At 33.2% G+C, this 14,506-nt stretch overlaps 1 protein-coding gene across 1 annotated transcript; it reads left to right on the forward strand.

Annotated features, from left to right (window-relative positions):
* Positions 1-2,434: 2,434 nt before the first annotated feature.
* LOC111516590 (chromatin assembly factor 1 p55 subunit) lies at positions 2,435-14,483 on the forward strand. Its single transcript, XM_074176690.1, has 3 exons — positions 2,435-2,627; positions 2,681-3,062; positions 13,422-14,483. The coding sequence occupies exons 2-3, from the start codon at positions 2,720-2,722 to the stop codon at positions 14,363-14,365; spliced, it is 1,287 nt and encodes a 428-aa protein (XP_074032791.1). The 5' UTR covers positions 2,435-2,627; positions 2,681-2,719; the 3' UTR covers positions 14,366-14,483.
* The last annotated feature ends 23 nt before the right edge of the window (positions 14,484-14,506 follow it).

Consider the following 14,506-nt stretch of genomic DNA (forward strand, 5'->3'; position numbering starts at 1 on the left):
GTAAAAAGGGTTTCATTACGAATATAAATATTGAAAATATCAAAAATCAAATTGAAATATACAATAATAATTCAGAATAAATATTCTTAGTGATAAAGATATATTACATCAACAATCTTGGAATACCTTGTTCGACCTATTTATTTTGAAGAAATTCATATTGAATATATGATAAAGAAAATAGCTTTTGTCTGAAGTAATAACTGTTATTTGAAAAAGTTCTAACAAACCGAAACCTCTCCTTACTAATGAAAATCTCAGTAGAAATCAGAAAAAAGCTATTTGCTTTATCCTATATTCAATTTCGAAATAGATACATGAATAGTATAATCTACCAATCCAATTGATGGGAATTTTTTGGTCTCTTTGTTGAATATATTAAAGAAAGAAAGAGGAAAGTCGTCAAAATTATTATCATTGCTTTTCATTTATCAATAGTTATTTTGAAGAGGAGATTATGGTTTCATGGTCTTTAGTGATTTTTCGCTTGACATTGCACTTAATGTATATTTTCATTCATCCAATAATTTTCATATCAGGACACAATTTGTTTTTTTCAAATTGCGTTATTACATTTTCAGAATCCATACTAATTCTTCATTTGTCTCATTTTTCTATATAACTCATTTTTTGAATAACTCATCCGAATTTTTCGGTTCCTGATGTTGATTTTTCATTTATTTTCATTTCATTTTCCTGCTGATAGATTCGCGAACAAAATAAAACTTACTTTCAACACAAATATCTTACAAAGGAGAATATAATATTTCTAACTATATATATATTTCAACCTCTAACGGAAGCAAGAAACTCTTTGGAAGGTTCGAAATAGATGAACATTTCAACCTAGCAGACCACTATTATAATATTCATGCAGTCATTGTTCACTGTGGTTCTGGCGTTGAATTTGGTCATTATTACGCCTTGATCAAAGACGAAACGGACTGGTTTAAGTTTGACGATAGTCCTGTCACGAAGTGTTCTGGCGATGCATTGCATTTATTGGAGCCTCTGGAGACACCCTACATTTTGTTTTATATGAAAGAGGACATTGTCAGATCAAGATCTTCAGGTGAAGTGGTGCTGCAGGTTTTTCCGGGTTTTCCTGCAGCTGAAAAAGCAATTGAGCCACTGGAATCAATGAAGTCACGCCTGCCGGCGTGAATAGCTGTGCTCTCATTATTTATCAATAGAAGACATTAAATTAATGGATAAATCATTGATTGTTCAAATTCCAAATACAAAAACGAAATAGATTGTTCTTTCTGCATTGTTGGAAAAAACATTGACTAATTTAATAAATACGCTGCATTACGCCCGTCTGTTATCAATCATCAACGTTTTTTTCTAAAATACTCTAATATATGCAGTGCCAACCCAGTTGGTATAAACACGTTTGGGAAAATGCCCTCTACCATTGCTGAGTTTCTGAACCTCCCGGAACCAAAGGAATATACAGGTCACTGTTTCAAAAGGTCTTCTGCTTTTTTGCTAGCAGAATCAGGAGCAAATATAACGGATATTAAGAAGCACGGGGGATGTAAGTCTATAACAGTAGCTGAGGGTTACATCGATCAATCTATTTCTTATCAAAATGCTATTGCTGAAAGAATAATCTCTACAGCTAGCTCCAACTTCACAGCATCGTCCTCTTCACTTCAAGAATTAAATGTCAATGCTTATGAAATTGTCAACTCAGCTGGTTCAAATATATCTTCAACATCGCAAGGTATTAATATCAGCAGTTGTTTTAATTGTACTTTCCATATTATTGTTCATAAATGATAATAATAATGTAATTAATATATATATAATGCATTCACAACAGAATTTAATTGTATCTATATCAATTGCTTATAATAAAACTTCCTTGAAAATTGAATAATTATATATTTTGTTTATTGCTATTTGGTCGAAAAAAATCGTGTTAAAAATATTTTTAACACGCTACGTTGTAAACGTCATCTTTTAATACTCTTGACAACCATTAAAAATGTCACTTTCAATGACAGTTGTACAAAAAAATCTATTGGTATGGCATCACTCGCCGCAGAAAAGGCACTATCAACTTTTTGATTTTAAATAAAAAGGGGGTCTTGTGACCTTTCGCTCAAAAAGTATTTTAATTCTCTATACAAAAACCTTTACTGTTTTGAATTTGGAATACCTTTCGTACAAAATGCCAAGAGACCTCCTTTCCATTTGAAAAACAATGATAGCGCCCTCTTGGGCACTATCAATGTCACACAAAAAATAAATTAAAGAAAATCAAATTATATGTACATTTGAAATCACAAAACGTACTACTTTTCTGTACTTTTTTCTAAATGTTTATGGTCCTTGTTATGAAAGAAGGTCCCTCTTTTTAATCAAGGTCACATACAGTCGGATGTCTGCTGTCAAAGGATTTGGCGCTAATAAACTCGTATATCATTGGCTGTTTTCTATTTGACAATGAACGATCAATTTTGGTACAACTGAAAACTGACGCTTTTTCGAAGTTGAGATTGAGAGTGTTGGTTTGAATGTGAAAATAGACAATTAACAAATTATTTCCGTTCTCAACTTCAAGAAAAGTCGCTACTATCGACTGTGATAATTTGTTGGTCATTCAAAAATAGTATTCAGTAAGTTATTGCATCCAATAGAACCTTCTTTCTATTCAGTATTGTGCTTTCAGAAATAAAGAATCCTGGAGCATTCTAGGAGAGGTTTGGAAATGGGGGATAAAGGGGATGCAGAAACATTTGATGATGCTGTGGAAGAAAGAGTCATTAATGAAGAATACAAAATATGGAAAAAAAATACCCCCTTTCTGTATGATTTGGTTATGACACATGCTTTGGAGTGGCCCTCTCTTACTGCCCAATGGCTTCCTGATGTTACTAGGCCAGATGGTAAAGATCATTCCATACATCGGTTGATTTTGGGAACTCATACTTCTGATGAACAAAATCACCTTTTGATTGCAAGTGTTCAATTACCTAACGAGGATGCTCAGTTTGATGCCTCACACTATGATAATGAAAAAGGAGAATTTGGAGGATTCGGATCAGTCTCTGGTAAGTGAATCTGAATATTTTTCAATTGAATCTATGCTTGAAGATGATTATTAGAATGCATGGAATTTGAAGATTCACATTTGGGCAATAAAATGAGAATCATAGAAATTATTCATTTATTATTATTTGAAGGTGTTACCATTAACAATACATTTAAAATTATACAAGTACAATATATCCATGGTATATAAAACAAAGAGTACTAAAATCTACTACAGCAGAGCGCCTCCTGAGGATTTTTTGAATACATATTTATATAAGTAGCTCAAGAACAATAGAAGTTTTATAATTGTATTTACTCTACATACATATTTCTTCAAAAAACCAACTACATTTTCTGGATTGTATTACAGAACTGTATCTTTTTTACTGAATGCTTAATTATAGGTCTTAGTGGCATTTCTAGGTTATGTTTGAAAATTCAAACTACCTTTGTCCCAATTGATTAGGATTTTCAATGCTCTACTGTATTAACAAAATTGCTAAGTTTAGTTTTTAAATACAGTTGAATGAACAGAAGGTTATCATAAACGCAAATGAAAGTCTTAATAAATGCAAAACCTTTAAAGAAACATGTTTATAGATGTTTGGAATGTATACTCATTTATATCAATACAACTTATATCAAATGAACAATACCAACAATACTGCAAAATACTAAAAAATGTTATCAAGAAGTCGAAGGTAATATCTGAAAATCAGTATATTTCAAATGCTACAAATAAAGGAAAGGCAACATGGTCACTAGTTAAAAAATACTCTGGGAAAGCAAAAAAATGAAAGCGACACAATTTTAAGAAACCTAGAAACAGAAAACGTAAATAAAAAACTGGTTCTAGATAAAGTAAATAGTTTTTACATAAATCAATGCTCGGAACCTGCGAATCCAAAATTGAATAACCCTGCTAGTCTCCTTTCCAAACCAGCAAACAATAAAATAAATAATCCTGCTAGCTTACCATCAGCGAACCAAACTCTATTTCTTACACCAACAACTGAAAGTGAAATTTATAGCATAATACTATCTCTAAAAAACATCAGATCTGTCGGCTATGATGAAGTTCCTGTAAAACTACTGAAATTCACCGCGCAAGAACTTTCAAAACCCTTAACATTGATTGTCAACATGATGCTTAGTAATGGCATATTTCCCAATAAATTGAAAATTATAGGCCAATGGCTCTACTATCGTCTATTAGCGAAATATTCGAAAAAGCCCTATATAATCGCCTTATAGCCTATCTAGAAAAGATTGAGTTATTGAGTGACACCCAAAATGGCTTCCGAAGAGGCAAATCTACTACACAAACGATTTATCAAACCTTGTGCACAGTGCTAAATAGTCATGAAAGAAAACACACTTTAATGATTTGTCTAGATCTGTCAAGAGCTTTTGACAGTGTCGACCATAATATACTAATAGGCAAGCTTAATGCCTATGGAATCAGGAGAATCTCAGCCGATTTAATAAAATCATACTTGCAAAATAGAACACAAAGAGTTGTTGAAAAATGCCACCTCACTAACGAAAGCATACAGTCAGATGAATTAACAATCTTGAGAGGAGTTCCGCAAGGATCAATCTTAGGGCCGTTGCTATATATTCTGTATACCAATGAGCTAGCAAATGCTGTTGATTTCAAGACTGTACAGTTTGCAGATGACACAAGTGTAGTAATCAAGGAACATAGTATTGAAGAATTAGACAGAAGCGTTTTTGAAGCACTGAATACATTGGAAGATTGGTTCACACATAATCACTTAAAATTGAATATAAACAAAACACAAGTAATAAAGTTTTCCCAACAATCGACTGCATGTGAATACTCAGCCTCAGATGGTAGATCAACAATATCAGCTTGCAAAAGTACAAAGTTCTTGGGAATTGAGCTTGATCTTAGATTGGGCTGGAAATCTCACCTAACCTCAATAATACAAAATATTGCAAAATACTGCTATGCTCTAAGAGTACTAACAAGATCAATAGATATAAACGCTGCTATGTGTGTCTACTACACACAAGTTCACTCAAGGATCAAGTACGGTTTAATATTCTGAGGTGCTTCGACAGATGTCCCCAAGATATTTAAGATGTAAAAGCGATGCCTTAGAATTATATTTAACCATAAACAAACTGATACTTGTAAACCCTCATTTATAAAAAATAAAATATTACCCTTATAAAGCCAGTACATTCTTGATACTATACTATTTGTTAAGGAAAACACCAAACTTTTTGAGAACTCCAAAAAGACACACATATACTCTACAAGAAATAAGTCAGACGTACCGCATACTCTAATAACAATTTACAACAAACTTCCTCTTACAGTGAGGGAATTCGATAAAACAACATTAAAAATAAAACTAAAAGCATTTTTACTTGAAAAAGCATACTATGCAACTGACGAGTATTTAAATGATACTATTATTATTTGATCTATTTGACTGCTTTTACTACAATCATGGACTCGTAAGAGCCTATATCTACATGTAATAATATTTTTATATGTATGCATATATTTTTGTGCAGTTTATGTACTGTACATCTTTCTTTCCTCTTTTAACCTAATATTATTGTGATATATGTTTATATTTATACTGGCATGTTCTATGCCCTCAAGGGTACTGTATTTTTATCCTGAACAAATAAATTTTATCATCTCTATGACTGAATTGGTTCAGTATTGATAATTGACAGTTCAGACCATCGATTATGGCCGATTATAGATAATTGACTGTTTGAACTATCCAGTATTTATAATTGATAATTCAGACTGTCGATTATGGCCGATTATTGATAATTGACTGTTTGAACTGTCCAGTATTTATAATTGCCAGTTGAGACTGTCGATTATGGTTAATTGACAGTTTGTCGATTATGTCTAATCAACAGTTTGAACTGTAGGTTATAAATAAGTGATTGTTTGAACTGTTCAGTATTGATAATTGGCAGTTCAGACTGTCAACTATTGATAGATAGATATCACTTTATTTCTAACAGGTGTACACCCAATTGCAGGAAATTTAAAGAAAATATACTGAAAAAAATAACATTCAATTCAATTAAATTCACATATCAAATATTCAATTGACAAATTACAAATGATATAAATAATATAATTAGATTCAATTGACATATTATAAATGAATTAGCCTTCACAATGACTACAGAAAACAATTGAAAATTATATAAAAAAAACTTAAAGGAAAGGTTAAATGTAAGATACAATCCTTGATAAAGTTCAAAGAGCTTCCATTAATATCACACATGTTACATACTAAATTAAAATTATAACATTATATTTACTAGTGCTCTGAGATTCACATTTATTCTACCACTCTGACAATAAAATGTTCTCGTATCTTGAGTTGAGGCGTGGTAGATAAAAATTAATTTTTTGTAGGAGAGGAGCCCAGGAGATGTTATTATTTATTAAATGTATTTTAGAAACTTGACCGTAATGAGCTTCAATTTGCTTTATATGAGAATTATAGATGGGATACCAGATCAACGCCCCATATTCTAGTTTAGACGTCACATAAGAATAAAATAGCGTGATTATCACTTTTATATCTCTGAATTCTCTAGTGTTCCTCATTATGAAGCCCAACATTCAACTTGCGGACGAAACAGCTTGGTCTATATGTGAAACAAAAGTGAATTTCTGATGAAAATTAATGCCAAGGTCTTTCATTTCATTAACTCGACTTATGGTATTGTTATCAATTTCATACGGAAATTGTATTAGACTTTCCTTTCTGGAAAAATACAATACATGACATTTGGCAATGTTAAGATTCAAACAATTATTGGAACAGCAATCATATATCAGATCTAATTCATACTGTAAGTATAAGCAGTCTCCATAATTTTCTATCACTAAGAATATTTTAAGGTCATCGACGTAGAGCAGTTTTGAATTGTTTATTATTTTAGTTAAATCATTGATGAAAATCAAGAACAAAAGAGGTCCTAAATTCGAGCCTTGGGGCACTCCGGAACTGGAAGTATACAGGGTGATTCAAAAGTACTTTGACAAACTTCAGGAGGTGATACCTCACAATATTCTAATATGAATTGTCCAAATAAATAAATGTCCGGAAACGCTTCGTTTCCAAGATACAGGATGTTGAAGTTTTATTTCTATTTTCGTTTTTTTCAAATAACTTTTGAAATACTGAACTTAATTAAACGAAACTTGGTAATAGGAGGTTTTTGAGGTGTCGAATTCGAACCTGATGTTCTTATTGCCCTTACTTGTAGGGGGCGCCACCTACACGTCTTTTTATTTTCTAAAGATTCATAACTTTTTTGGGCGTACTTCTAGCACATTTTTCAGTAAAAAAATCGATTCCTCTATCATATCTACGTAAATAAGCTACCCTTGTTACTAGTCGCTGTAAGCAACCGTTTTCTAAATATTTGGACTTGAAAACTTCAAGTTGATTATCTGATAATCGATGCATGTTGAAGTTATTACGAATATTTTGCTTTTTTCACAAGAATGCTTTGGAAATGAATTTGACGTTTGTGAGTAGTTTTGGTAATAACATATTTTGTGACAGTTAGACGTTTTGTTGAAGTTTCCGTAAGTAGAAGTAGAAAACACTTATTTTGAAAAAATGGATTATGTAAACAATAATGCTCATTTAGCCGATATGCATTTCGTTTATGGCCTTGCCAATGGCAATGCGCGCGAAGCAAGACGTATTTACCAGGAGCGATTTCCTAATCGAGTACTGCCTTCAGCTCCAACATTTGCTAGTCTCCACCGTCGTTTGGCAGAAACAGGTAGCTTTAAGAAGGCAGCTGATATTATTGGAAGACCACGAGCAGTCCGAACCCCAGAATTGGAAGAAGCTGTTTTGAACGCTCTCGAGGAGAATCCAGAAACAAGCACAAGAGTAATTGCTGAAGCTGTCAATTCTACTCAGTCCACAGTTTGGAGAATTATCCACGATCAACAGATCGTGACGAGACTTTCCCCAACGCATTACTATGTGTCAATGGTTTTTAAGAAAACTGGCTGGAAATCCTCAATATTTAAGATATGTACTCTTCACGGACGAGGCAAACTTCTCCCGAAATGCTATCACAAACTTTCATAACAACCATGTTTGGGCTCTCGAAAATTCGCACGCAGTTAGTGAAAGGCATTATCAGTATCAATTTTCTGTAAATGTATAGGCGGCAATAATTGATAATTACTTGATAGGTCCTTTCTTTCTTCCGCTCCGACTGAATGGCGCAACTTACAGACACTTTTTAGAAAATGAATTGCCGGGACTACTTCAGAATGTACCATTAGAAATTCGTATCCGCATGTGGTTTATGCATGATGGGGCTCCGGCCCATTTTAGCGTTGTAGCTAGGGAATTCCACAGTTTATCCAAATCGATGGATCAGTAGCGGTGTAGAAGAACCTAACCAGGCGTGAGCACCAAGGTCCCCAGATCTAAACCCGATAGATTTTTATTTTTGGGGACATTTGAAGTCACTAGTTTATAAGACTCCAGTAGTGAACGAGGAAGATCTAAGAAACCGAATAGTAGACGCCTGTGAAACAATAAGAAACACACCAATAATTTTTGAGCGGGTACGAGATTCAATGACTAGACGACTGACTGCCTGTATCTTCGCTGAAGGTGGACACTTCCAACAATTTATTTGAATACAATTTAGTTTCGTTTATTTTAGTTTATTCTACATATTCAAAATTTCCTGAAATAAAATGTTGACATTTCTTGCAAATTTTATTAAAACAAATACTGATTATGCACCCTTGATACAAAAATAACTTTTCGCTTAAGGATGTCATAAAGGAACGTACCCAACAGTAAAGACCTCTTCAAACGAGTAAAATGTCAAATTCATTTCCAAAGCATTCTTGTGAAAAAAGCAAAATATTTGTAATAACTTCAACATGCATCGATTATCAAATAATTGACTTGAAGTTTTCAAGTCCAAATATTTAGAAAACGGTTGCTTACAGCGACTAGTAGCTTAGACAAGGGTAGCTTATTTACGTAGATATGATAGAGGAATCGATTTTTTTACTGAAAAATGTGCTAGAAGTACGCCCTAAAAAGTTATGAATATTTAAAAAAGAAAAAGACGTGTAGGTGGCGCCCCCTACGAGTAAGAGCAATAAGAACATCAGGTTCGAATTCGACACCTCAAAAACCTCCTATTACCAAGTTTCGTTTAATTAAATTCAGTATTTCAAAAGTTATTTGAAAAAAACCAAAATAAAAATAAATCTTCAACATCCTGTATCTTGGAAACGAAGCGTTTCCGGACATTTATTTATTTGGACAATTCATATTAGAATATTGTGAGGAATCACCTCCTATAGTTTGTCAAAATACTTTTGAATCACCCTGTATAAAGCAGATTTAAAGCCTTTATACTATAAATACTATTTTCTATCGAGTAGATAATTTGATATGAGTTTCATCAAATTTGTTAAAAACCAAATTCTGATTAGACGCTTGAGAAGAATGAAGAAATCTGTTTGATCAAAAGTTTTTTGCATGTCTGTTTAAATGACGTCAACCTGCAGGTTCCTATCCAAAGCTTTAGAGACACATTGTGAAAGAAATGCAAGATTGGTTATGCAGAACTTGTTTTCTACAAACCCATGCTAATCATCTGATGTGATATTTCATATTGGACTGTAAATATTGGAGTATAATATTTCAAATAATTTGGAGAAATTGCTCAGTATTGAAATAGCTCTATTGTTTTTTATTGATGTAATCACCCTTTTACCTCTTTTATTCTGCATGAAATTCTAAAATGCACTTGGGCCTTCGTTAATTTTGGGTTAACTTTCGTTAACGAAGTTTTTATAAACATTGTTTATTTGTTCTCTTACTTCACTTCTCAACACGATGAATTGATGCTGATAAAAAGATTATAGATAATCGATTACTTATAATCGACAGTTTGAACTGTCGATTATAGGTAATTGGCAGTTTGAACTGTCCAGTATAGATAGCAGTTTGGACTGTCCATTATGGCTAATCGACAGTTTGAACTGTCGATTATAGATAATTGACTGTTTGCACTGTCCAGTATTGACAATTGACAGTTTAGACTTTCCATTATGGCTAATCGACTTTATAAACTGTCAAGTATAGATAATCAACGGTTTGAACTTTAATTATAGATATTCGACAGTTTCAACTGTCGAGTATAGATAATCAACAACTTGAATTGTCCAGTATTGATAATTGACAGTTCAGACTGTCGATAGTTTGAATTGTCGATTATATATAATTGATAGTCGATGTGTAAGGACGACAATTTTTCATTAAAAATTTCAAAATAGATAATGATACATTCAATTAATTTTTTAAATTTTTTCTTTAATAATAATAATAATATTTCTTAGTCTCAAGAAACACACAGTTTTTAGACACGTCAATACAATTTCTAAAATAGGTTTGAGATAAATTATATTTACAAAAAAAAATAACAAGTTAACAAGATAAAATTCCAATCTTATAAGACTTGACTAAAATGTAAAAGCCATGAGCTTTTACAAATTATAAACACATAGCTAACGTATTATATATATTCAAAGTTGAGTAAAAGTTTGGGAGGTGACCACAAAAGTGTCTCTTTCTTCTTGGATAACTTCGAAAAATTGATCAATTTCATATAAAGGATGTTTGGTTAATATTTTCTTCAATAAGTTTTTGAATCTTCTAAATGGCATGTTACGAAATTCGGCAGATAAGGCGTTGTATAGCTTAATTCCTATATTATCTGTTCTTTTCAACCTATTAGCTGTAGGAACAAGGTTTGATTTATATCTTGTATCATGTTGGTGTATATCCTTGTGAGCAACTTCATTCAACAAGTTTTGTTGAACAAGAAGCAGATTTTCATAGACAATAACTGAATATAGGGTCATTATTTTAAGTTTTACAAATATTGGTCGACACTTTTCATCATAATTAGCAGAGATTATGCTTCTTACTGCAGATTTTTGAATGACAAATATTATATTAAGATGTACCTTTGATCATTATACCATACCTAAGGACTGAATGAAAAAGAGAATGATATGTTGCAAGTGCCGCACTTCGATTTACTATTTTTTCAATTCTTCTGATAGCAAAAACCGTCTTAGGTACTAAGTTTACTATACATGTTATTTATGTGGTCTATCCATTTCAGGTTGGAATCTATTTGTACTCCCAAAAATTTGGTAGAATTTTTGTTATCTCGATTTAAGCAAATTGTTTCAAAAGTTAAGAGTTTCTGTTTTTTGTTCATTGAGAATCAAGTCATTTGGTGTGAACCATAATCGAGCTTTCTCTAATATGTCAGTATGGATCATACGAGGATCATCTATTTTATATATTTTTTTGCCCAAGGTTGCATCATCTGCATACAATATAGTTTCTATGCCTGACGAGTTCATCACGTGAGGTAGGTCGTTGATATATATTAGAAACAGAAGTGGCCCCAATATTGACCCTTGTGGCACTCCTCTTAATATTTTTCTTTTTTCACTTTTGGTATTTTCTAGATCAACAATTTGATATCTTTTGTTAAGGTATGACTTCATCATATCCAGGCAGACACCTCTCACTCCGTAGAAATCTAATTTGGCCAATAAAATCGAGTGATTTACCGAGTCGAATGCTGAAGTGAGATCTGTAAAAACGCTCACATATTTTTCTTGGTTATCAAATAATCGAATAAACTAGTTGTAACACTTTTTTTCGATTTGTCAAAAGCATTTGATACCATTTCTTCCGAATTTCTTATAATTAAACTTGCAGGCCTAGGTTTCCCAAATAATCTATTGAACTGGGTGAAATCATATACGGAAAACCGTAGTCTAATAGTTAGCTGCAATGGAATTTTATCAAGTCCCAAAGATGTAAAACTAGGAGTGCCTCAAGGTTCTGTCCTGGGACCATTGTTGTTCCTCAATTTCATAAATGACCTGTCTGAATTCTTTTCTGAGTGTCACATAACCATGTTTGCGGATGACACTGCAATTACTGTGGCCGACAAAAACGAAGTTGAGTTGTCAAACAAAATAAATAAAATAATAGATAAATTCAGTGCTTGGTGTCAACGTAACAAACTTATTCTGAATAAATCTAAATCTGTTTCAATGAAATCATTTATTAGGAAAAATTTCAGCAGTGACTCTTCCACAATAAATGGTATTCGATCTTCCAGCGAAGTCTTGTTTTTAGGAACGTCTTTAGACGAAAATTTGACCTGGAGCGGTCATATTCAGAAGGTCTGCAACAAACTCAATTCCGCATATTACTCAATCAAACAATTGAAAAACACTCTAGATAATTTTGGATTGATGAATGTCTATTTTTCTATGGCTTATTCTCACATCAGCTTTAATATCATTTCTTGGGGATGTGCAAGGGAATTTCCACGAGTTTTTGTTGCTCAGAAGATTGCTAAGACTAATTTTTAATATAGATTTTCAAGATAGTTGTAGACCAATTTTCTTAAGAGAGGGCCTATTGACGGCACCTTCTTTATTTATCTTGAAGTGTGTCACTTTGGCCGTAACAATATAACTGAATTTGTCACAAAAGCGGATATACATGGTAGAGACACCCGTCATGGGAAACTGTTAGAACCCCCTCACACAAAACGGCTCACTTTAGATGCTCCCCACTATTTAATACAACATACTGTTATAATAACTTGCCGGCATCTATTAGGAAAATCGAGTCAGATAAACTTTTTAAAATTGAGGTGAAGAAACTTCTCTTACAGAAGTGTTACTACAGTCTTGAGGAATTCTTGCACGACACTTTTTCATGACATTTTGAGAGTATTTGCTAGAGCTTCTCCGATTTTTTATATAATACTTCTATGTTGTGAAAGTTTGTGGACGTGAACCATATTTATTGTTTTTGTATTGTTCAACTTCTGTAGTTTTATTTTTGTTTTTTAATTATGACTTAGCAATTTGTCTAGTAGAATTCTGTGGTCTACAAGATCAAATGCCTTACTTAGATCTAAGAAAATACCCAGAGTTCGATTACCCATATCTAGACTATTACATAGCTCATTTAGTAGTTTTATTATAGCTTGTGTTGTTGAACGTCCCTTTCTAAAACCAAATTGATTTTCATTGAATAGCTTATGAAGATCAAAGAATGAAACGATTGAATTTGACACCCATTTTTCATAAACCTTTGCAATAATTGATAATTGATAGTCGATGTGCAAGGACAGTAATTTTTCATTAAAAATTTCAAAATAGTTAATGATACATTTAATTCATTTAATTCAAAATTTTTTTTTTGTCTTACTTGAAAAATCTTTTATTCAAGAATGTATTCTTTTCTTTTCAGGTAAAATCGAAATTGAGATAAAAATCAACCACGAAGGTGAAGTGAACAGAGCAAGATACATGCCTCAAAATCCTTGTGTTATTGCCACAAAGACCCCATCTAGTGATGTATTGGTATTTGATTACACGAAACACCCTAGTAAACCTGATCCAAGTGGAGAATGCCACCCCGACCTCCGTTTACGTGGTCACCAGAAGGAAGGATATGGTCTCTCTTGGAATCCCAATTTGAATGGATATCTTTTGTCCGCCAGTGATGACCATACAATTTGCTTGTGGGATATCAATGCTACACCTAAGGAACACCGAGTTATTGATGCAAAGACCGTGTTCACGGGACATACTGCCGTCGTGGAAGACGTAGCCTGGCACCTTCTTCACGAAAGTCTCTTTGGATCGGTAGCTGATGACCAGAAACTCATGATTTGGGATACCCGTTGCAATAACACCAGCAAACCGTCGCACACCGTCGATGCACACACTGCTGAAGTCAATTGTCTCAGTTTCAATCCCTATTCCGAATTCATCCTTGCTACTGGAAGCGCTGATAAGACAGTAGCTTTGTGGGACCTCAGGAATTTGAAGCTGAAGTTGCATAGTTTCGAGTCGCACAAGGACGAAATATTCCAAGTTCAATGGTCTCCCCATAACGAAACCATCCTAGCATCGTCTGGTACTGACAGGCGGTTGCATGTTTGGGATTTGAGCAAGATCGGGGAAGAACAGAGCGCCGAGGACGCGGAAGATGGTCCTCCCGAACTTCTCTTCATTCACGGAGGACATACAGCCAAAATATCCGACTTCAGTTGGAATCCCAACGAGCCCTGGGTTATTTGCTCCGTATCGGAAGATAATATTATGCAAGTGTGGCAGATGGCAGAGAATATTTACAATGATGAAGAACCTGAACAACAAGCTTCAGATATCGAAGCCACTGCAAGTTGAAATGTTATTTGGCATTGATTTTTTTTTGATTAGGTATCTATTTTATTCAGTTCATTGTTGTAGGAGTCATTTTCTTATTGATCTTAGTTATAAGTTTATAATAAATCTGTTTGTAATTTGTCCTGCGTTTTGTTACTAATA

The sequence above is a fragment of the Leptinotarsa decemlineata genome, unplaced genomic scaffold (genome assembly GCF_025532065.1).
Source record: "Leptinotarsa decemlineata unplaced genomic scaffold, Ldec_3_MD MMD2_tig00001973_RagTag_RagTag, whole genome shotgun sequence".
In the NCBI taxonomy this organism is placed as follows: Eukaryota; Metazoa; Arthropoda; class Insecta; order Coleoptera; family Chrysomelidae; genus Leptinotarsa; species Leptinotarsa decemlineata.